The 22,738-nt window shown below is 46.4% G+C and overlaps 1 protein-coding gene across 1 annotated transcript; it reads right to left on the bottom strand.

The window, feature by feature from the left end:
- Positions 1-6,049: 6,049 nt before the first annotated feature.
- Positions 6,050-22,271, bottom strand: MYOC (myocilin). The gene is made up of 3 exons (XM_025365745.1): positions 21,454-22,271; positions 9,246-9,371; positions 6,050-7,344 (listed from the first exon to the last, which is right to left on the bottom strand). Exons 1-3 carry the CDS (start codon positions 22,016-22,018, stop codon positions 6,560-6,562), a joined length of 1,476 nt encoding a protein of 491 aa, XP_025221530.1. The 5' UTR covers positions 22,019-22,271; the 3' UTR covers positions 6,050-6,559.
- Positions 22,272-22,738: the final 467 nt, after the last annotated feature.

Raw genomic sequence — 22,738 nt, 5'->3', positions numbered from 1 at the left:
TTCCATTTGGTTTCTGAACACATTCTAGGATGTTCTCTCTGTTCATTTGTTCGAATATCGAGTACCTACTATGTGAGCATGGCACTGTTCTAGGGATATATCACTGTACAAAACAATCCCTACCCCATGAGGTTTATATTCCAATGGGAAAAGACTAACAAAAAACATACACAATGTAAGGCCAGGTGCAGTGACTCACGTCTCTAGTCCCAGCACTTTGGGAGGTCAAGGTGGGCAGATCGCTTCAGCTCAGGAGTTTGAGACCAGCCTGGACAATGTAGCAACCTCATATCTACAAAAACATACAAAAATAATTTAGCTGGGCATGGTGGCGGGCTCCTGTAGTCCCAGCTACTTGGGAGGCTAAAGTGCAAGGATCACTTGAGCCTGGGAGGTGGAGGTTGCAATAAGCTGAGATTATGCCACTGCACTTCAGCCTGGGTAACAGAGTGAGACCGTCTCTCAAAAACAAGAGAAATACACAATGAAGAAATAGTGAATTATACATCAGGAGGTGATAAGTATAATGGAAAAGATGTGTTAAAGCAGTGAAACAGGGTAAGGGAGATTAGAAGTGCAGGTTGGTTGTCGTGTTAAACAGTGTGGTCTGGGTAGGTGTATGAGTCCATTGTAACGCCACTGATAAAGGCATACCCGAGACTAGGAAGAATAAGAGGTTTAATTGGACTTACGTTCCACATGATTCTGAGGGGAGGCCTCAGAATCATGGCGGAGGGCAAAAGGCACCTCTTACATGGTGGCAGCAAGAGAAAATGAGGAAGGTGCAAAAGCAGAAACCCCTAATAAAACCATCAGATCTTGAGAGACTTATTCACTGCTGGGGAACAGTGTAAGTGGAAACTGTCCCCGTGATTCAGATTATCTCTCACCAGGTTCCTCCCACAGTATGTGGGAATTAAGGGAATATAATTCAAGTTGAGATTTGGGTGAGGACACAGCCAAAACGTATCGTTCTGTCCCTGGCCCCTTAAAATCTAATGTCCTCACATTTCAAAACTAATAATGCCTTCCCAGCAGTCCTCCAAAGTCTTAACTCATTTCAGCATTAACCCAAAAGTCCATAGTCCAAAGTGTCATCTGAGACAAGGCAAGTCCACCTATGAGCCTGTAAAATCAAAAGCAAGCTAGTTACTTCCTGGATACAGGAGGGTACAGGTATTTGGTAAATACAGCCATTCCAAATAAAAGAAACTGGCCAAAACAAAGGGGTTACAGGGCCCATGCAAGTCTGAAATCCAGCGGGGTAGTCAAATCGAAAATGATCTCCTTTGACTCCAGGTCTGTAGGGCCTCTTGAGGAAGGTGGCATTTGAACAAAGACTTGAAGCCAGTGATGAAGTTAGGTGTGTGGACATTCGGGACAGAGGGAAGAGCTAGTGCAAAGATTCAAAGGTAGAAGTGTGCCTGGTGCATTCAAGGAGAGCAAGGAAGCTTGAGTAGAGTGGATCAGGGAGTTTTGTGGGATGAAGGCACAGTGGTGGAGGAAGGAGGCAGATGATGTGGGGTTTTGTAAGAACTCTGACTTTGACTTTGAATGAGATGGGAAGCCATGGAGGTTTTCAGAAAAAGAGGCGTGATCTGGTTTGTGTCTTAATGGGATTGTTCTGGCTACAGCATTGAGAGTAGGCTGCATTGGTCGGGGGAACAGAAGCAGGTCAGCTGCTATTGTAGTAATCCAGGAACAAGACGATGGTCATTTAGACCGGTTACAATTGGGGTGATGAGAAATATGGGCAGATTCTGGATCTATGTGTTTGAAGATGAAACCTACAAAAGCTGCTGATGGATTGGATGTGGGGTATGAGAGAGAGGTGGGTAAAGGATAACTCCAAGATTTTTGGCCCGAGCAACTAGAGGGATGGAGTTTCCTCAGCCACAAGAAGAGCAGATTTACCTGGGTGCAATGGTTCATGCTTGTGGGGGCTGAGGCAGGAGGATTGCTTGAGGCCAGGAGTTTGAAACCAGCCTCGTCAACATAAGGAGACCCTGTCTCTACAAAAAAAAAAAAAAAAAAGCCAAGCATAGTGGCCTAAACCTGCGGTCCCACCTACTTGGGAGGCTCAAGCTGCTTCTTGCTTGAGCCCAGGAGTTTGAGGATACAGTGAGCTATAATTTGCCACTGCCCTCCAGCCTGGGTGATAGAGTGAGACTTTGTCTCAAAAAAAAAATTAAAAAATAGTAATAAAACCAGCAGATTTGATGTGTCTGATGAGGAAAGAGGAGAAGGTCAGATGTTCAATATGTGCTAGTTTGACATGCCTAACAGACATCTAAATGGAGATGCCAAGGGGGCAGGTGATGTGTGAATCTGGAGTTGAGGAGTAATCACTAGGCTGGAGACATAAACATGAGGTTCGTTAGCATATGTGAGTTGGAATCTAAAGCCCTGATGTTAGATGAAATGCCCAAAGGAATGAGTAGATAAGAAGAGACCCTAAACTGAGCCCTGGGGTGCTTCAATCTTGAGAGGGAGCTAACCTGTAATCCCAGCACTTTGGGAGGCTGAGGCAGGTGGACTGCCTGAGGTCAGAAATTCAAGACTAGCCTGACCAACATGGTGAAACCCCGTCTGTACTAAACATACAAAAATTAGCTGGGCGTGGTGGCAGGTGCCTGTAATCCCAGCTACTCAGGAAGCTGAGGCAGGAGAATTGGTTGAACCTGGGAGGCAGAGGTTGCAGTGAGTCGAGATCACACCATTGCACTCCAGCTTGGGCAACAACAGCGAGACTTAATCTCAAAAAATTAAAATTAAAATTAAAATTAAAAGTCGGGGTTAAAAGGAGGAACCAGCAAAAGAAACAAAGAAGGAACAGTCAAAAGTGGAAGAGGAGTCTAACATTCTGGAAGCTTCATGAAGAAAATGTTTTTCTTCCTTTTGTTTCCTCTTCCTGTTTCTTCTTCCTCTACCCTCTTCTTCCCTCCCAAAGCCTGATGCAGTAGGTTATGGGGAGAAAGAACAGGAGCCATGGGAAGGGCTGTGCAAACAGGATTGGCTCATCTCAGCATCTCAGTGTCTTTCTACCTTCCACTTTTCATTCAAACACCTGGCAGGTAGAGGTGCTTAGTAGGATCAATGAGCTCATGCATTCTGATTTCTGGACTTTTCAGTTTTTAAGAGTCTGCTGTCAGTGGGGGAGAGTGGTTGGCACCCAGATGTTATGGGCTAAATGGTATCCCCACCCCAAATTCATATCTGAAAGTCCTAATCCTAACACTTTAACTTTTAGGGTTTTTTTTAGACAGAAACTTGCTCTGTTGCCCAGGCTGGAGTGTGGTGACATGATCTCTGCTCACTGCAGGCTTCGCCTCCCAGGTTCAAGCAATTCTCCTGCCTCAGCCTCTCAAGTAGCTGGGATTACAGGTGTGCACTACCACACCTGGCTAATTTTTATATTTTTAGTAGAGACGGGGTTTCACTATGTTGCCAGGCTGGTCTTGAACCCCTAACCTCAAGTGATCCTCCCGCCTTGGCCCCCCAAAATCTTGGGACTACAGGTATGAGCCACCGTACCTGGCCCTAATCCTGATACTTTAGAATGTAACTGTCTTTGGAGATAGGGCCTTCAAAGAGGTGATTAAGCTAAGCTTAGGTCATTAGGGCGAAAAGAGATTGTACATGTACAGACATGTACAGAGGGAAGATAATGTGAAGATGTAGAGAACAGCCAGTCATCTATAAGCCAAGGAGAGAGGCCTCAGAAGAAACCAACCCTGCTGACAACTTGATCTTGGACTTCCAGCCTCCAGAATTGTGAGAAAATTAATTTCTGTTGTTTAAGCTATGAAAGGAAAATAAATCTTGGGGTCCCAAAATCACTAAGCTAAAGTGAAAAGTCAAGCTGAAAACTACTTAGAGTAAACCTGCCTCCCATTCTGTTCAAAGTCACCCCTCTGCTCACTGAGACAAATGCATATCTGATTGTCTCTTTTGGAGAGGCTAATCAGAAACTCAGAAAAATGCAACTGTTTGTCTCTCACCTACCCGTGACCTGGAAGCCCCCTCCCTTCTTGAGTTGCCCCACCTTTTGGACAGAACCAATGTACATCTTGATTGGTGTCTCATGTCTCCCTAAAATGTATAAAACCAAGCTGTTCCCCAACCACCTTGGGCACATGTCATCAGGATCTCTCCTGAGGCTCTGTCATGGTGCCCTCAACCTTGGCAAAATAAACTTTCTAAATTAACTGAGACTTGTCTCAGCTATTCAGGGTTCAAAAGCCACCCTGTCGGTGGTATTTGTTATGGGGGTTCAAGTATATTAATACACCAGTGGAGTGGCATTTTGAGATCTCATCCTCTCCCTCCTCATTCATGGCATGTGTAACCTTAATGAGAATAAACTCCCAGGGGAAAAGAAAAGCCAGGCCTGGTGCAGTGGCTCACGCCTGTAATCCCAGCACTTTGGGATGCTGAGACAAGCAGATTACTTGAGGTCAGGAGTTTGAGACCAACCCGGCCAACATGGTGAAACCCCTGTCTCTACCAAAAATACAAAGATTAGTTAGGCATGGTGGCACATGCCTGTAATCCCAGCTACATGGAAGGCTGAGGCAGGAGAATCAATTGGATCCCGGAGGTGGAGGTTGCAGTGAGCCGAGATAGCACCACGGCACTCCAGCCTGGGTGACAGAGTGAGACTCCTCAAAAAAAAAAAAAAAAAAAAAAGCTGCCTCATGGGTCTGGCCATTGGAACTCAGAGGACACCAAATCTGGAACTGGAAACAGAGATGTGGATGCCAGCAGCAAAGCTGGAATCTGCCTGATGGTTAAAATCAGGTGTGAGACACTCTGCCTGGGTCCTTCCCCCTGAGTGCCAGGTGCCAGTGTGCCCTCACCCTCACTTGTCTCAAGCATAGATGCCACCTCAAAGACGTGGGGAGACGAAAAGCCTGAATTGGTTGACAACACACTGATGTGGTGGAATCCAAGCTGAACTGGCAAAGGAAGTGTTCTACCATTAGGTACGATGGCAACTGAAGAGGGAAATTAAGTTTGTCATTAAAACATAATGCAGTCAGGTGTGGTGGCTCATGCCTGTAATCCCAGCACTTTGGAGGCTGAGGTGGGAGGATTACTTCAGGCCAGGAGTTTGAGACAAGCTGGGCAACATAGTGCAATCCTGTCTCTACAAAAAAATTTAGAAAATGATATTGCTATAAGGGCTGGGAGGATAACGGACTTGTTAATGGGTGTAGAGTTTCAGTTTTACAAAATGAAAAGTGTTCTGGAGATGGATGGTCATGATAGTTGCCCGATAATATGAATGTGTTTAACACCACTGAGCTGTGCCCTTATAAATGGCTGGGATGGTACATTTTGTTATATTTTACTGCAGTTTTAAGAGTTGGAAGAACAAAACAATGCTGTAAGGTTTCTCCACCTGAGGTTGTGGCTTATAAAATTCATGCTCCTGATGACTGATAAAAACTGAAGTGGAAGGGCCAGGTGTGGTGGCTCACACCTGTAATCCCAGCACTTTGGGAGGCAGAGGTGGGCAGATCACGAGGTCAGGAGATCAAGACCATCCTGGCTAATATGGTGAAACCTCATCTCTACTAAAAAAAAAAAAAAAAGAAAATTAGCCGGGCATGGTGGCGGGCACCTGTAGTCCCAGCTACTTGGGAGGCTGAGGCAGGAGAATGGCGTGAACCTGGGAGGTGGAGTTGCAGTAGCTGAGATTGCGCCACTGTGCTCCAGCCTGGGCAACAGTGAGACTCTGTCTCAAAACAACAACAACAAACCAAACTGAAGTGGAGTTAAGGTGAATAGAGGGTGGGTTCAGGGGAGAGATGGAAAGATTGCTCAGGTAGTGTCAAGAGCACCAGGAGATGCAGGTGGGAAGGTATGGATGCTGCTATTTGCTTGGCGTCATCCTACACAACACCTCAAAACCAGGCACAAGCCTCTCAGTTACACACACACACATCCTGCAATCACGTCTCCCAACCTGAAGGAATTACTTGATGGTTGGAATCTGTACCCTTCTCTTAAGCAAAGATTCCCACAAAGTTCAAGGCAGAGAATGTTGGGTAAGAAAATTTTATTTCACAATGCAAAGGGTTATGTGAGATCCAACTGTATTCTATCTGAAGCATTAGAAGCCAATTGTAGTAAATGCATCTTACTTATGTTCGATGCTGGCCAGAGGAGCTATTCTGCTTCCTTTAGAAGTTATGCTTTTCATTGTGGCTTGTGGTAACCATGTAACATGCAAGAGCAATGGTTTTCAGGAAGAAACTACTATACCTTATAGCTTTTGCCCCAAATCACAAGGAAACTTGAACTATGCCATTAAACATCCCATAAATGCTGACAGAAGAAAAGGATATTTATTCTCATATGAAATTGTCTATGCCCTCAGACTACAATTCCTGCATAGTCAGATGGTGACCATGTTCATCCTTGTGGATTAATGAAAACCTGGAAAGCAGTCAGAGCTGCCTGGGCCCTGGCTGGCTGGCTCTCCCTTCAGCCTGCTCCCCTCAGGAGCCCTGAGCATCTCCTTCTGCCATTGCTGGTACAGCTTGAAGGCTTTTCACATCTTGGAGAGCTTGATGTCATAAGTGACCATGTTCAAGTTGTCCCAGGCAAAGAGTTTCTTCTCCAGGGGGTTGTAGTCAATCATGCTGCTGTACTTGTAGCGGTTCTTGAATGGGATGGTCAGGGTCTTGCTGATACCTGTGCCTGTGTCATAAGCAAAGTTGACGGTTGCATCTGCTGAGGAGTAGCTGCTAACGGTGTACAAGGTGCCACAGATGATGAAGGCATTGGCGACTGACTGCTTACGGATGTTCGTCTCCCAGGTTTGTTCAAGTTCCAGATTCTCTGGGTTCAGTTTGGAGAGGACAATGGCACCTTTGGCCTCATCAGTACTGTAAATGACCCAGAGGCCTGATTCATCCACAGCCAAGTCAATGTCTGTGTAGCCACCCCAAGAATACGGGAACTGTCCGTGGTAGCCGGCTCCAGGGATTTCCTTCTCAGCCTTCACTGTCTCGGTATTCAGCTCATATCTTATGACAGTTCTGGACTCAGCGCCCTGGAAATAGAGGCTCCCCGAGTACACCACAGCACCGGTGCTTTCCAGTGGCCTGGGCAGTATGTGAACCTTAGAAGGGTAGCCCTGCATAAACTGGCTGATGAGGTCATACTCAAAAACCTGGCGGACATCTGTGCCAACTGTGTCAATTCTCCATGTGGTCTCCCGGGTGTAGGGGTAGGTGGGCTTGGGGTCTCGCATCCACACACCGTACTTGCCAGTAATTGTTTCTGCTGTTCTCAGCGTGAGAGGCTCTCCTACCCAAACTAGTTCTCCACATCCTGGTGAATTCAGAAAAGAAAACGAAGCACCACTTAATCCATAATCTTTCCAAACACAGACAGTGATCATGCAGAAGCTTGGCAGAGCCAGTAGATGTGAGAGCCCTAGGGACAAATCGTCTGGGTTTAAAGACAGGCTCTGCCACCCACTGGCTGTGTGACTTTCAGTAAGTTACTTAGCTCTCTATGCCTCAGTTATCGCATTTGTAAAAGGGGATACTAATAGTCTTTTGGGTAGTAGGGCTGTTGTAAATTTTGAATGTAATTATATATGTTAAGTGCTTGGTATAGAGTAAATATGTGGTAAATGCTATGTGATCAATCTGTGTTTCATGTTATTGACAATTATTGCTACCACTGAGGGGCATGCATGGGAGTGGGAGCTACAAATATTTAAAGTACAATTCACTCAGTATCAGTTGTAAGGATGAAAGTTGCACGGAGGGCTTCAACTGCATTTGTAATATTCTACTTAAGCTGAGCAGGGACTCATGGGTATTCATTGTATTACTTATTGTGACTTTCATGCCTGGTTTGTTTCATTACTATAAGATAGGAGAGAGAAAAATCAACTCATAAGAATAATCTCCATACAACAAAGTTTTTCGAGCCCGATCTGATGAGTCATATATTTCATACATCATTTAAATATAATAAACATGAAAATAATTATTTTTTTGAGACAGGGTCTTGCACTGTTACCTAGGCTGGAGTGCAGTGGTGCAATCACAGTGCACTGCAGCCTCGACGTCCCAGGTTCAAGCAGTCCTCCCATCTCAGCCTCCTGAGTTGCTGGGACTACAGGTGCCTGCTACCACTCCTGGCTAATTTGGTTTAGAAAATAATTTTTTAAATGTAGTGAAGAGACTGTTGAAAATTTAGAGTTACCAGAATCACAACGGATGTCTGTAATTTTTTTTTTTTTTTTTTTTTTTTTGAGATGGAGTCTCACTCTGTCACCCAGGCTGGAGGGTAGTGGCGTGATCTTGGCTCACTGCAACCTCTGTCTCCTGGGTTCAAGCAATTCTCCGGCCTCAGCCTCCCAAGTAGCTGGGATTACAGGTGCGTGCCACCATGCCTGGCTAATTTTTGTATTTTTAGTAGAGACAGTGTTTCACCATGTTGGCCAGGCTGGTCTTGAACTCCTGACCTCAAGTGATCCGCCAGCCTCAGCCTCCCAAAGCACTGGGATAACAGGAGTGAGCCACCGCGCCTGGCCCAGATTTCTCTATTTTTAATGGGCACCTTCGGTTTCCTCATAGAAGGTAGAAACACTTTGCTGCTCATATCTTAGAGAACCGTGTTTTAAATATTTTATAACCACTCTTTGCGTGCATGCCCTTCAGTGCCAGTAATCATTGTCAATAACATGGATAGTCAAAGTTTCTGGAAATCACAGTATTAGTCATAAAGTTGGACTTTCAGGGAACACTTTGAAGAGAGCCAAACTGTACTTTTCCTAAGTGGCCAAAGTTCAGAAAACATACTGTTAGTAACAGATTGTGGCTGAGATGGTGCTTGGTGTACACCTGTCCCTAAAATAAAGATATGAAGGCGCTACTGAAAAATGTAACTTCTCAAGTATACTTAATTCTACATGACAATCAAGGGGATGAAATCAACACATCTCTCATCTTGCCCTGTGCAGCCCAGCCCAGCCTCCCAAGTGTGGGTGATTGGATAGAGGGCTTTGTTAGGGAAAGGCTGGCTCCTGCAGACCTGCTCTGACAAGGGAACAGAGCGAGAGAGAGTTTTGTTCTTCTCCTCCCCTCCCTCTGCTCCCAGGGAAGTTAGTTTCCCCTTTGGGTGGGCATTTACCCTATACTGATTCTCTGAAACACAGCACTAGACATGAATAAAGACCATGTGGGCACAAAAGGGAAGAAACCTTAACTTCATACCGTTGTCTCCCTCTCTACTCCGGAGATGGCCAGATGGGCTCTCCTTCAAAATTTGGGAAGCAGGAACTTCAGTTAGCTCGGACTTCAGTTCCTGGAAGGCCAAAGTGTCCAAATTCCATGTAGAAACTGCATTAAAAGAAAGAGACAAAATTTTACTATAAGAAAAATATGGCCCAAGGATTGACTATGTTGAGGATGACATTTGAATAGGCTGCCGGCTGGGCATGGTGGCTCATGCCTTTAATTCCAGTACTTTGGGAGGCTGAGGCAGGCAGATCACCAGAGGTCAGGAGTTCGAGACCAGCCTGGCCAACATGGTGAAACCCTGTCTTTGCTAAAAATACCAAAAAACCAGCTGGGTGTGGTGGCAGGCTCCCGTAATCCCAGCTTCTTGGGAGGCTGAGGCAGGAGAATTGCTTGAACCCAGGAAGTGGAAGTTGCAGTGAGCCAAGACTGCACTATTGCGTTTCAGCTTGGGCAACAAGAATGAAACTCTGTCTCAAAACTAACTAACTAGATAAGTAGGCTCCCAAAGATATGGGGTTTGAGATTTGATTTTAAATAAGGACAGGGGATGGGGTAGGGGTCAGAGAAGGGAAGATAAAAACTGATTGGACTGTGCTGATAACGGTTGGGCCTGAGTGATGGCTACATTGGAGTTCATTGTAGTCTCTATACTTTTGTGAATATTTGAACAATCCCATAATTAAAAATCTCATAAATAATAAATTGCATAGCAATGTGCCTGCCTTACAGTAGGATATTCAAAATCAAATAAGGTTTTAATTAATTTCCACTAGAAGGGCTGATTTGTGAATAGGTGAGCTGTAATTTCAGGAATATGGAGACAGTCCTCAGCATCTTCTTAGATGTCTGAATTTCAACAATTAAAAATTCATGAAAAATTAGCTGGGCATGGTGGTAAGCATCTGCAGTCCTAGGTACTTGGGAGGCAGATGTGGGAGGATTGCTTGAGCCCAGGAGTTCAAGGCTGCATTGAGCTATGATCCTGCCACTGCACCCCAGCCTGGGTAACAGAGCAAGGCCCGGTCTCAAAAACAAACAAACAAACAAACAAAAAAAGAGGCCAGGCACAGTGACACACGCCTGAAATCCCAGCACTTTGGGAGGCCAAGGCGGGAGGATCACTTGAGGCCAGGAGTTCAAGATTAGCCTGGCCAACATCGCGAAATTCCATCTCTACTAAAAATACAAGAATTAGCCGGGTGTGGTGACACGTGCCTGTAGTTCCAGATACTCAGGAGGCTGAGGATCATTGAACCCAGGAGGCAGAGGTTGCAGGGAGCCGGGATTGTGCAACTATACTCCAGCCTGGGCAACAGAGCAAGACTCTGTCTCAAGAACAACAACAACAAAAAGAATTTAATTGTGGCTCATGTCTGTAATCCCAGCACTTTGGGAGGACAAGACAGGAGGAGCACTTGAACCCAGCTGTTCAAGACCAGCTTGGGCAACATAGGGAGACTCCTTCTCTTTAAAAAAAAAAAAAAAAAAAAAAAAAAGATAAAACTGTACTGCATGACTTAAGGTTTCTTTCCTTGTTATATGCAAATATTCTTGTAAGAAGTAACATATTAAGCTTTATACTTTCAGTAGAAATATTCTGCCTGATTCCTTTCTGAGACCAGTTTTGCATAATGGAGAGGCAGTGTGCGCACAGTTCCTACAGGAGTTTGGGGTGGGGGCGGCGCGCCATACAGAAGGGAAGCGGGTGGGCAGCACTGGTTAGACAGTAAGTGATCGCAGTGTGCTACATGTCTCTACTCTTGCTTAGGATTATGATCTCACAACAGTTCTTAAATACGAGGATGAGGCAATAGCCACAAGGAACAGGCTTGGCTGTTTTAAAATGCAGTTTGGCCAGGCATGGTGGCTCACACCTGTAATCCCAGCATTTTGGGAAGCCAAGGCAGACAGATCACTGGAGCCCAGGAGTTCAAGACAAACCTGGGTAACTTGGTGAAACCCCATCTCTACAAAAAATACAAAAAGTTAGCCAGGTGTGGTGATGTGTACCTGCAGTCCCAGCTACTTGGGAGGCTGAGGTGGGAGGATCACTTGAGCCCGGGAGGTCAAGGCTGTGGTAAGCAGTGACCGTACCACTGCACTCCAGCCCCGGCATAGAGTGAGACCCTGTCCTCCCCTCCAACCTCCCAAAAAACCCATCACGTGCACACAAAAACAAATAAAACGCAGGTTTGATGAATATTCAGGTATGGCAAGGCCAACATCCCAGGAGGCAATTGTCACTGAAAAGCAAGTTAAAGCCAAATTATGGAGACAGTAAAAAGATCAGCAGTTTTTGGGTGAGGAAGGGATGACAAGGTGAGGCACAGAGGATTTTTAGAGCAATGAATACTGTGTATGATGCTATAATGGTGGACACACGGCACTATACATTTGTCCAAACCCATAGAAGGCGCAACACCAAAAATGAACCCTAATTTAAACTGTGGACCTTGGGTGATGTGATGCAGGTTCATCAGCTGTAACAACTGCTCTGGCGGGAGACGATGATAATCAGGGAGGCTGTGCACGTGTGGGGGCCAGTAGTATCTGGGAACTCTCTGTACTTTTCTCTTGATTTGGCTGTGAACATAAAACTGCTCTAAAAAAAAAAAATCATTTTTACAAGTTGTTGTACTCACAGATCCCAAGAGGAAGGGGGCCACACTAAGCCCAGGAGGCCACCTGGGGAAGCACCAGGGTTGCTCCAGAGGAAGAGGGTGCCGGGGGAAAGTGTGGGAAAGAGCTTTTATTCTTTCTATGGGAAGAGAAGGGGAGGCAAGGTAAGCAGGTTTAGGGTTGGGGAGTTTGAATAATTTCAGCAGGCTCTGGGGTCATAGGCATTTTCTCTAATTGTCTGGAACCAGGCCCTGGGGTGATTAGGTCAGGGGGACAGTGGCCTTGAGTTTGAGCCAGATGGAGGCGGTCACAGGTTGTAGGCTGTAGACTGGTTGGTTTGCATATGAAAGCTGTGCTCCCAGGCGAGTCCTTTGCTATCTGTAGGAACTGGAGGGGCAGTCCCTCCAGTGTTTGCAAGGCCCAGACAGCAAAGCATCAGAATAAAAAGACATGCTTAATACACTGGGCTTTTCTCTTGCTGAACCTCTGAGTCACTTCTCTGCCCTTTGAGCAACTTATTCCCCACTCAGGATTCTCCGGTGTTCAGGACGGTGGGAGGAAAGTGAGTGCATCCCCTGAGGCCGGGGCGCCTACACAGCTGAGGGTCAGGAACACATGTTCTGCCTTTGATCATTTGTTTGCTCAACTCTCCTAAATTTAGATTTCTGGCAGAGAGGATCACCACAGCAGTCTTAGTCCTCTGGTTGTACCACATTTCAACAAAGCCACACATTATTTTACATTTTCACATCTCCGGAATCAGAGTACGTTGTTTGAGTTGCTGGGGTCTGGCTTCAACAAATTATGGTATTGGAAAAAAATTCTCCCTGGAAGGAGCGGAAGAAAACATTCAGCTAGCTCTCAGGTACGGGCTGGGCCAGACAGCCCTGCTGCCCACGGTGAGCCAGCTCAGCAGCTGCTGCAGCTGCCTACCCCCGATCCCAGCTACCCTTCTCTCCTCTCCACCCCGGCCTCTGTGGCTGCAGTTGTTCAACAAGCCTCCCTGAAAGTGTTAATGCCCTGGAGGTGGGTGGGTCCTCCATCCCTGGGATATCCCTCAGTCTAGAGTGCACCATGTGAGTAGTTAAAACCCATAAGCTGGCCAGGCGCAGTGGCTCATGCCTGTAAACGCAGCACTTTGGGAGGCCGAGGTGGCAGAATTGCATAAGGCCAAGAGTTTGGGACCAGGCTGGGCAACATAGCGAGACCCCATCTCTACAAAAAATTAAAAAGTTAACTGGGTGTGGTGGTGCAGCCTGTGGTCTCAGCTACTCAGGAGGCTGAGGCAGGAGGATGGCTCTTGAGTCCAAGAAGGCAAGGCTGCAGTGAGCCATGATCATGCCACTGTACTCCAGCCTGGGTGACAGAGTGAGACCCTGTCTTTAAAAAAAAAAAAGAAAGTCTCATAAGCCAAAATGTATAGGCAACTGACGACATCCTCAATGTGCCTTCCAAACTCCAGGGGCAATTGGGAGTAGCCCCAGGGACATGGCAGGCTTTCATTATCCCTAGCCTCAAATCCACAGAGCTATTTATCCATCCTTTCAGTCACATTGCTGGAGCACCTATTGAGTAGAAGGCTGTGCTAGGTGCTCAAGATAAAAGGTGTCTAAGATACAAGTTTGTCTAATAGGCTAGTCTATGTTACACACACACACACACACACACACACACACACACACACACACACACAGTTGGTCCATGCCCTTAAGGAAATAATAATCTGGCAAAGTCCTCATAGCCGAGAAGGAAAATGGGTTTATTCCGGGCTGCTGCAGAAACCAGAGTCTCTTGGACAATCCCAATGGCTCCTGAAGAGTCCTGGAAATTTTATTTCGTTCCCTGCCTCTCCTTTTCCCTATCTGAGGTTCTGCGGGGATGAAGAAACCCCTTTGTTCTTCATTCTAAAGGTTGCATTGGCCTAGGAGGGTATCTAGGGCAGGGACTGATTCACTAGGTCAAATGGAGGTTCCTTAGACCAACCTGAGACCACTACCAGCTGCTTCCCTTCTCCCCTGGTGCAGGCACCACACACCTCTGGCAGGGACTTGGTGCTGCCCATGGGGGAGAGGGACAGGGTGCCTGAGGTTCCCTGTTCTTCTGTGCTGCCAGGGGGAGGTAAGAGAGCGTGACCCCCTTCCTGTACACAGGGTGGCAGAACCATCTGTAACCTCCCTCTGTGCTGCTGCCTCGCCCATTGCCACGCCTTCTCTCTTAGGCCCAAAACACACACCCAGGCTGTTAGGAGCAGCCCACCGCTGCCTGGCCTCCCCAGCTTCCTGCAATGTGCAGAGGCTTATACGATGTGGCAAACTCTTGCCAGGACAATTTTTCAAAATCAGGGCATTAAGCAAGTTCCTTGAATTGAGCTGGTTTCCTTTCATCTGTACCTTTTCTCAGATCATTGCAGACTCTGCCTCAGGACAATTCAAATTTCATTGTCTCGACTTAGAATATAAGAGTTGCTGGGCGTGGTGGCTCACGCCTGTAATTCCAACACTTTGGGAGGCTGAGGTGGGTGGATCATGAGGTCAGGAGTTTGAGACCAGCCTGACCAACATGCTGAAACCCCATCTCTACTAAAAATACAAAAATTCGCCGGGCATGGTGGCGCATGCCTGTGATTCCAGCAACTAGGGAGTCTAAGGCAGGACAATCGTTTGAACCTGGAAGGCGAAGGTTGCAGTGAGCTGAGATCGTACCATTGGACTCCAGCCTGGGTGACCGAGAGAGACTGCAGACAGCACCTGATAAAGTTTAACTATCGCTACCACTTATTAAGTGTCTCTTATGAGCCAGTACTGTGCTGGGTGCTTGCTACTCACTACTTTCAAATAACGGTCCTAAAAGTGAACGTTAATATCCCGTTTTGCAAATGAGGAAACCAAGGTTCAGAAAGGTTAAGTAACATGCCCAAGGTCACACAGCTAAGTGGTGTAGCTGGGACTTGAACCCATGTCTTCCAAGGCCATGGCAGCTGTGAACTCTTCTATCCTGTGCTGAGGAGGTGTGTCAGTTAGAAACGTATTGCCTCTCAGAGCTGAGTGCACCCTTGCACGCATGCTGTCTGAAGAACAAGAGCTTTAAAGTGAGCACGATATTGAACTATCAGTAGAGGGCGCTAGAGGGACATCGTGGGAGGAAGAAGGTCTGCAGGTTTCCTGCCCTGCGTCCATAGGTGGTGCGACCGTGAGGACATTTGGTGGAGTCCTGCCCCAGCCACGGACCCAGAGCGAAGTTCTTCTGTGACCTCACAGCCACAGCCTGGCCATAGCCTTTCCACAGCCCTCCCAGCAAGGAACCCAGAGTCCCTGCACAGGGACCTCAGTGCTCGGGAGGCCTCCTGCCTGTGCCTGCCCTGACTCCCACCATACCCATGCCACGCGTTGCAGGTTGCCCTCCTCACCTGCACTGGGAGGCGGCCTATTGCAGCTGCAGACCAGATGAGGCCTGCGCACATCAGCCACCTTCTCTCCTAGCTGATGTGCTGAACCTCACCTTCCCCTTCCAAGCTTGTCCGGCACCCTCCCTCAGCCCTATGTGCCTGTGGAGTTCACTTCTATCTACAGTTGCTCTTTCATCACGGTCAGTAATCCTTTAAAGTAAACTTCCCCAGCTTAACCCACTGTGTGATTTCTATCTCCTGACTGGACCCAGATTTCTCCTGGAGGCTTTAGAAGAGCCTCAGAATGCTGCTCACCGCTTTGTGCGGTGACCCACTCCTGGGGCTGAGCTCAGGTCCCAGTGGGTTGCCCTATAAACTCTCAGCTCCCGGGCTGTGCACTCAATCCTCTTATCAGTTCTTCCACGCTCACTGGCAAAGAAGAGGCAGCAAAGGTGTCTGACTGGTGCTGGGTTCCCCGCCGGCTCCCACCATGGCCCTTACGGCTCTGAGCAAGGAGCCATTCAGTTTGTGCCTTGCAGGAGCCACTCCTTTTGTGCATTAGCTGGAATAAACATGAACTGCAATAAAACATAATGTCAGGGAATGGCTTCCAGGATGACTGCGAGGCCAGTTCCCAGTTGGCAGGGGAGATGGTTAAATTATGAGCCTGCTGGCTTCTTCTAGGTCATGTCAGCCAGGAGCATCTGGCAATGGTCAGCCTCCAGGAATGGAGCCATCTGGCATGCGGATGGAAGCCCAGAATAGAGGATGCAAGACCCAAAGGCAGAGAAGCAATCTCGTAAAGGGGCCTGGACCTAAGCCAGAAGTCGTAGCTCCTAGTTCAGCTCTTCCATGTCCTAGCTGTGTGGCTTTGGATAAATGACTCCACCTCTCTGAGTCCCAGTATTCTGAGCTGAGTTGTTTAGATGATTACATAAGTATAAATGAAATGGCCCTCAATAAAGATGTGTCAACACTAAAATTTCTCTGGAATGTTTTAAAATCACTAACATTTCATTGTGAATGTGGAGGAAAACCAAAAAGAGATTGTGAAAATATAAGGACTGGACTGTGTCAGATAGTTAGCATTTTTAGGGTTTTTATGTTTTAGGTTTGTGGGTTTTTTTTTTTTGAGACAGAGTCTCACTCTGTCACCCAGGCTGGAGTACATGGCATGATCTCAGCTCATTACAACCTCTGCCTCCTGGGTTTAAGCAATTCTTCTGCCTCAGCCTCCCGAGTAGCTGGGATTACAGGTGCCTGCCACCATGCCTGGTTAATTTTTGTATTTTTAGTAGAGACACGGTTTTACCATATTGGCCAGGCTGATGCCAAACTCCTGACCTCGTGATCCACCTGCCTCAGCCTCCCAAAGTGCTGGGATTTACAGGCGTGAGCCACTGCGCCCGGCTGTTTTTTTTTTTTTTTTCTAGGTTTTTAAAAATGTTAAATTCAGTCCTGTGGTTTAAAGGTTCATGTCTATTACAAAATTCCGGAAATGTTCTGTGTTCTCTGCCCTCACTTCTTTATAGACTTGCATTTTAGAGACCTCAGTCTGGAAACTGAATTTATTAACTCATTTGCCTATAGACATAGGCATTGTAATAATTTTCATAGATATTTTCTACCACTGAAAAGTTCAGTCCATATTACATAAATGAAAGGAATGTAATAAAACAAGCTATGCCTACCTATCTACAGGTTGTCAGAAACATCTTAGGAAAGTGAAGACTAGCTAATAGACTATTGTCCTGAGTACTGCTCTAACTTGTACTGTCTCTAGAATCAACGCATGTTATTAAAATGTTATGTACATGTTGCCATATTGATTATTGAATGATGCTTTAAAACAATAGTGGAACTCTGGCCGGGTGCAGTGGCTCATGCCTGTAATCCCAGCACTTTAGGAGGCCGAGGTGGGTGGATCACAAGGTCAGGAGTTCAAGACCAGCTTGACCAACATGGTGAAACTTCATTTCCACTAAAAATACAAAAATTAGCTGGGCATGGTGGTGTGTGCCTGTAATCCCAGCTACTTGGGAGGCTGAGGCAGGAGAATCACTTGAACCCAGGAGGCAGAGGTTGCAGTGAGCCGAGACCGTGCCACTGCACTCCAGACCGGTGACAGAGCAAGACTCCATCTCCAAAAAAAAAAAAAAAAGGTGGAGCTTAAGCAAAAGAAGCCTTTCTAGTTATATTTTATCCACTGAGTGGCCACTGTTCAGCACTGCACTGGGTGCTTCCCTGTGTGACTGCTAATTTGCATGATGACTCCCATGAGGGATTATCATCCCCATCCTATTCTGGGTAAGGAAAGGGAATCTGCAGCACTTGTGTTGAACATCTCGGGTTTCTCCCCTCCACCCTCCACTCACATCCTGCCCACCTTTTCGCAGTCATTGCTGAGGCAATGACCTCGCCTCAGCCACCCTGGCCCAGCTTCTCTGACTTTCTGCATAGAAAATCTATAAGAACAGGCCGGATGCAGTTGCTCATGCCTGTAATCCCAGCACTTTGGGAGGTAAACATGGGTGGATACTTGAGGTCAGGAGTTCAAGAAGTTCAAGACCAGCCTGGCCAACATGGTGAAACCCTGTCTCTACTGAAGAAGAAAAAAAAATACAAAAGTTAGCTGGGCGTGGTGGTGTGCACCTGTAATCCCAGCTACTCGGGAGGCTGAGACAGGAGATTGCAGAGAGAAATCCAGGAGATGGAGGTTGCAGTGAGCCAAGATCGTGCCACCGCTTTCCAGCCCGGGGGACAGAGCAAGACTCCATCTAAAAAAAAAAAACAGTCCACAAGAACAAACCTTGTCCCCACATCCGAGTATCATGGAAATGCAATATACTCCATGGGATAGCCCTTGGCCAAGAGGGTATCAAATCCATGGGCAAACACTCCCCTCTTCTGTTGCAGTCTACACAGCCCCTCTGAAGGGCTTGACGGGTTCAAACCTCCATTGCCCACTGTGGTGACCAGCTTGAGAAGGCCCCCACTTTGTGGCTTTCCTGCCTTCCCTGTCTCACTCTCCCCTGTCTCCACTTCTCTTCTCTAGGATCATGGTCCATATAAACCAACTGCACACAAGCCCTCTTCCTGGCTCTGTTCAACAGGAGGCCAGTCCAAAGCAGAGGCTAAATAACAGACAAAGCAGGCCTTCTCTTGTGACAGTAATAACCAACTCTAATTTATCTTCTGGTAAATTATATCAATTATATATATTTTATTATATATACAATAAAATTATATATTATACACAATAAAATTATATATATAATTATATATATTTATATGTATTATATGTAACATATATATATTTTTTGAGACGGAGTCTCGCTGTGTCACCCAGGCTGGAGTGCAGTGGTGTGATCTTGGCTCACTGCAACGTCTGCCCCCCAGGTTCAAGCGATTCTCCTGCCTCAGCCTCTGGAGTACCTGGATTACAGGTGCCCACCACCACACCCGACTAATTTTTGTATTTTTAGTAGAGACAAAGTTTCACCATGTTGGCCAGGCTGGTCTCAAACTCCTGACCTCAAGTGATCTGCCCACCTCAGCCACCCAAAGTGCTAAGGTTACAGGTGTGAGCCACCACACCTGGCCAATTATATATTTTTTCTACTTTTCAAAAACTATTATATATACATAAAATTTATATATGTACATATATGAAACTTTTATATAAGCCCAGAGTAGAAAAATTTCTATATAACTTTGTAATAATAGTTATGTAGTAAAATATGTCATATTATATATATGTATAAACAAGTGATTTCCATTGTTACAATGGAAAAAATTGTAGTTTTCCATTGTTACAATGGAAAAAATTGTAGTTTTTTTCTACATAACAACTATTAATACATGATCAAGAAAGTGGTGGTAACAATTTGAGCTGCAGGTGGAATACGGAAAGGCTGCCTTCTCAGGCCTTACCTTTGTCCACTCAGCCTCACTAAGCTTCTCTACCCAAACCTCCACACCTAGTTCTTGCCACTCCTACAGACTTATATTCCAGCCTCCAGAATGCTCCCTTTTCCCTAGATCTGGAACCTCGAAACAGATCTTTTGTTCTAAGCATTCCTGTACCTTTCTGTCTTTTACCTTTAGGGTCTGTAAACCAGAGGTCAGCTAAATGTCCTGAAAGTCACTGAACCTCATGGCCAGGTGCAGTGGCTCACACCTGTAATCCCAGTGCTTTGGAAGGCCAAGGTGGGTGGATCACCTGAGGTTAGGAGTTCGAGACTAGCCTGACCAACATGGTGAAACCCCGTCTGTACTAAAAATACAAAATTGTCCTGGCATGGTGGCACATGCCTTTAATCCCAGCTACTTAGGAGGTTGAGGTAGGAAAATTGCTTGAACCCAGGAGGCAGAGGTTTCAGTGAGCTGAGATCATGCCATTACACTCTAGCCTGGGCGACAAGAGTGAAACTCTGCGAAAGAAAGAGAGAGAGAGAGAGAGAGAGAGAGAAAGAGAGAGAAAGGAAAAGAAAGGAAAGAAAAGGAAGTCACTGAACCTCAGAGGAAGAGGCCAGAATTCTAGCTTTGCCACTAACTGGTAGGTGGCCATCAACAAACTGAATAACCTCTCTGGGCCTCAGTTTCCATATCTGCAAAAATCAGCCAGTGGTACCGGATGCTCGTTAGGTCCCTTTCCAGTTCCACATTCTTGTACTAATGTAATTTCCTTCTTATGAAAACCATCCGCTACTAGAAAAGAACTTCCATGTTTGGTCTTCAATATAATGGGATGTTGCCCTTATTTCAAAAGTGGAGTAGCTGGAAAGATCAAGAAGAAATATAAAATTAGGAAACACATCTAATAAATCCCCAAAGACTTGTTAAATGACCACAAAAGAAGTTTTTCAAGCCTGTAGAAAGACTGAAAGAATAGTACAATAAGCTCCCCATATACTTAGACTCACCAGTTTGCAATTCACCAGTTATTAATATGTTGCCACAGTTGTTTTACCTTTCTTTCTCTCATTATCTATATATTTGCAGTCTTTCTTCAACCATCTGAAAGCAAATTGCAGACATCCTGATGCTTCACCCCTGGGTACTTAAGCATGTATCTCCTTAGAACAAAGATTTTATCCTTCACAACCACAGTATCATTATCTCACCAAGAAACTGAACATTAATACAGTAACATAGTAATGAGCAGTCTATATTCAAATTGCCTCAGTTACCCCAAACCTGTTCCTCATAGCCTTTTTCCCCCTTGGATGAAGACACCAATCAAGACTCATGCACTACATTTGGTTAACACATTTCTTTAGTATCTTTCATATAGAAAAAGCCCTTCCCAACCCCTTTTTTCTTTCTTCCTTAGCACTGACATCTTTGACCCGTCCAAACTAATTGTCCAACAACTGGATTTACTTGCTTAGTTCCTCGTGATTAGACCACTTCCTCAACAGCGAATATTTGGGAGCGCACTTTCACAGTGACACAAATACTGTCTTCCCAGCTAATAAGAGGAGCATTCTCCCTCCCCCAACACACACACACACACACACACACACACACACACACACACGCAGACTCACCTTCAGGCAAGAAGGAACCAGGATGAACAGAAGAGCCTATCAGTCATCTCAAGAATTTGGTGACTTAAAAGCAGAGGTTCTCAGATTGGACTGAGTAAGAAAACTTTCAGAACAACATATTGAGGAAACTGACAGAGAGGTGCCACTTCTTTATTTTACCAAGGAAGAACATTTAAAAATAAACAAGAGCTTACCACTTATTATCATTTCCTAAATCTATTGTAATTTCATAAATAAAGGTCATTTTAACACCCAAAGGTATGAATAACAATCTAAACAAAGGTTCAAAAAAGGATAGTGTTTTTCAAAAGGGACAGTAGGCAACTTTCTACTACTCACATGCAGACATGTCTCACCCAGGCCTTTTATTTCTCCTTTTGCTACAGACTATCAAAACTGTCGTGGAGGGGCACAAGAACTCTGAACCACTAACCTAAATGAAGCTCTCAGGAGCTAAATTACTAGTAGTATTTGAAGGTGATCGCTGTGCTTTCCTTATCTGTCTTGTGCTAGCTGTGCAGTCTCTGAGAGAAAGGGCAGGTAGGGAGGCCTGGGGCACCTGTAACAGGTCACTATGAGCCATATCACCTGCTGAACTCAGAGTCCCCCCACTCTGCATTCTTACCTTCTCTGGAGCCTGGTGGCACATCCCGAGCAGTGTCTCGGGTCTGGGGACACTGGCCCCTTCTCAGCCTTGCTACCTCCTGGCTGCTGCTTTCCAACCTCCTGGCCAGATTCTCATTCTCTTGCCTCAGTCTCTTCTTCTCTTCCTCCAGAACTGACTTGTCTCGGAGGAGGTTGCTATAGGCAGTCTCCAACTCTCTGGTTTGGGTTTCCAGCTGGTCCCGCTCCCGCCTCAGGGTGCCCAGCTCCCTCTGCAGCCCCTCCTGGGTCTCCTGGGGCCCGGCAGCCCGGTCCAAGGTCAACTGGTGGTGGAGGAGGCTCTCCAGGGAGCTGAGCCGGGCTTTGGTGGCCTCCAGGTCTAAGCGCTGGGTGCTGCTGTCTTTCTGTAGGTTATGGATGACTGACATGGCCTGGCTTTGTTCTGGGCAGCTGGATTCATTGGGACTGGCCACAATGAACGTATACTGACATCGGCCACTCCGGTCATTGGCCTTCCGGAGCTGAGCTGTCCTGGCCCCCACATCCCACACCAGGCAGGCCAGAAGCAGCAGCTGGACAGCTGGCATCTCGGACCCAAAGCTGCAGCAACGTGCACAGAAGAACCTCAGTGCAGACGCTGGGTGAGGCTTCCTCTGGAAAGCTCTGCTGTGCTGAGAGGTGTCCGGATGGGTGGCCTTGCTGGCTCATGCCCGAGCTCCAGAGAGGTTTATATATACTGGGGAGCCAGCCCTTCATGAGGGAAAAGAGAGGTGGCCACGTGAGGCCGGGTGGGGCTGTGCACAGCGGGGGTTGCCTTCACACTGCCAGCAAGATTCTTAGAAAATAACCTTCCAGAAGTCTGTTTGGAGTTTCTTTTGAAAAAGAACATCCCAATTTATATACCCACACCCCAATAATAGTCCCTATGTCCCCACCTGGTTTTACACACACACACACACACACACAAACACATATACAGACACACAAACACATACACACACACTCTTACACATGTCCCCCTCATTCAACAGGACTACCGGTGTGCTGATTTCAACAAGGATATATTTCTAGTGTATATTTCCATTCACTCTACAAACTCATTGAGAACCGGCACTGTGCTAGGCACTATGCTAGGAACTGGAGATCCAGACAAGTCCTTTAAGACACGTAGCAGGGACAGAGACAAATAACAGCCAGCCAGAACACAAGGACGGCACCCCACCAGGCTCCAGGGAGAGCATTCCTATGGAATCTGCAGATTTCCTCCCTCACCCCTAGCTTTAAAACAACTGTGTATCTTTGGGAGA

Source organism: Theropithecus gelada, chromosome 1, assembly GCF_003255815.1.
Source record: "Theropithecus gelada isolate Dixy chromosome 1, Tgel_1.0, whole genome shotgun sequence".
Classification (NCBI taxonomy): Eukaryota; Metazoa; Chordata; class Mammalia; order Primates; family Cercopithecidae; genus Theropithecus; species Theropithecus gelada.
Note: the sequence above shows the minus strand (reverse complement) of the source record. Positions and strands in the feature narration are given on the sequence as shown.

Coding starts and splice junctions, on each gene's coding strand:
- MYOC (XM_025365745.1), bottom strand. CDS start 22,018: ATGCCAGCTGTCCAGCTGCTGCTTCTGGCCTGCCTGGTGTGGGATGTG. Junction 9,372..21,453: donor GCCACCAGGCTCCAGAGAAG/GTAAGAATGCAG, acceptor CTTTTAATGCAG/TTTCTACATGGAATTTGGAC. Junction 7,345..9,245: donor GAGTAGAGAGGGAGACAACG/GTATGAAGTTAA, acceptor TGAATTCACCAG/GATGTGGAGAACTAGTTTGG.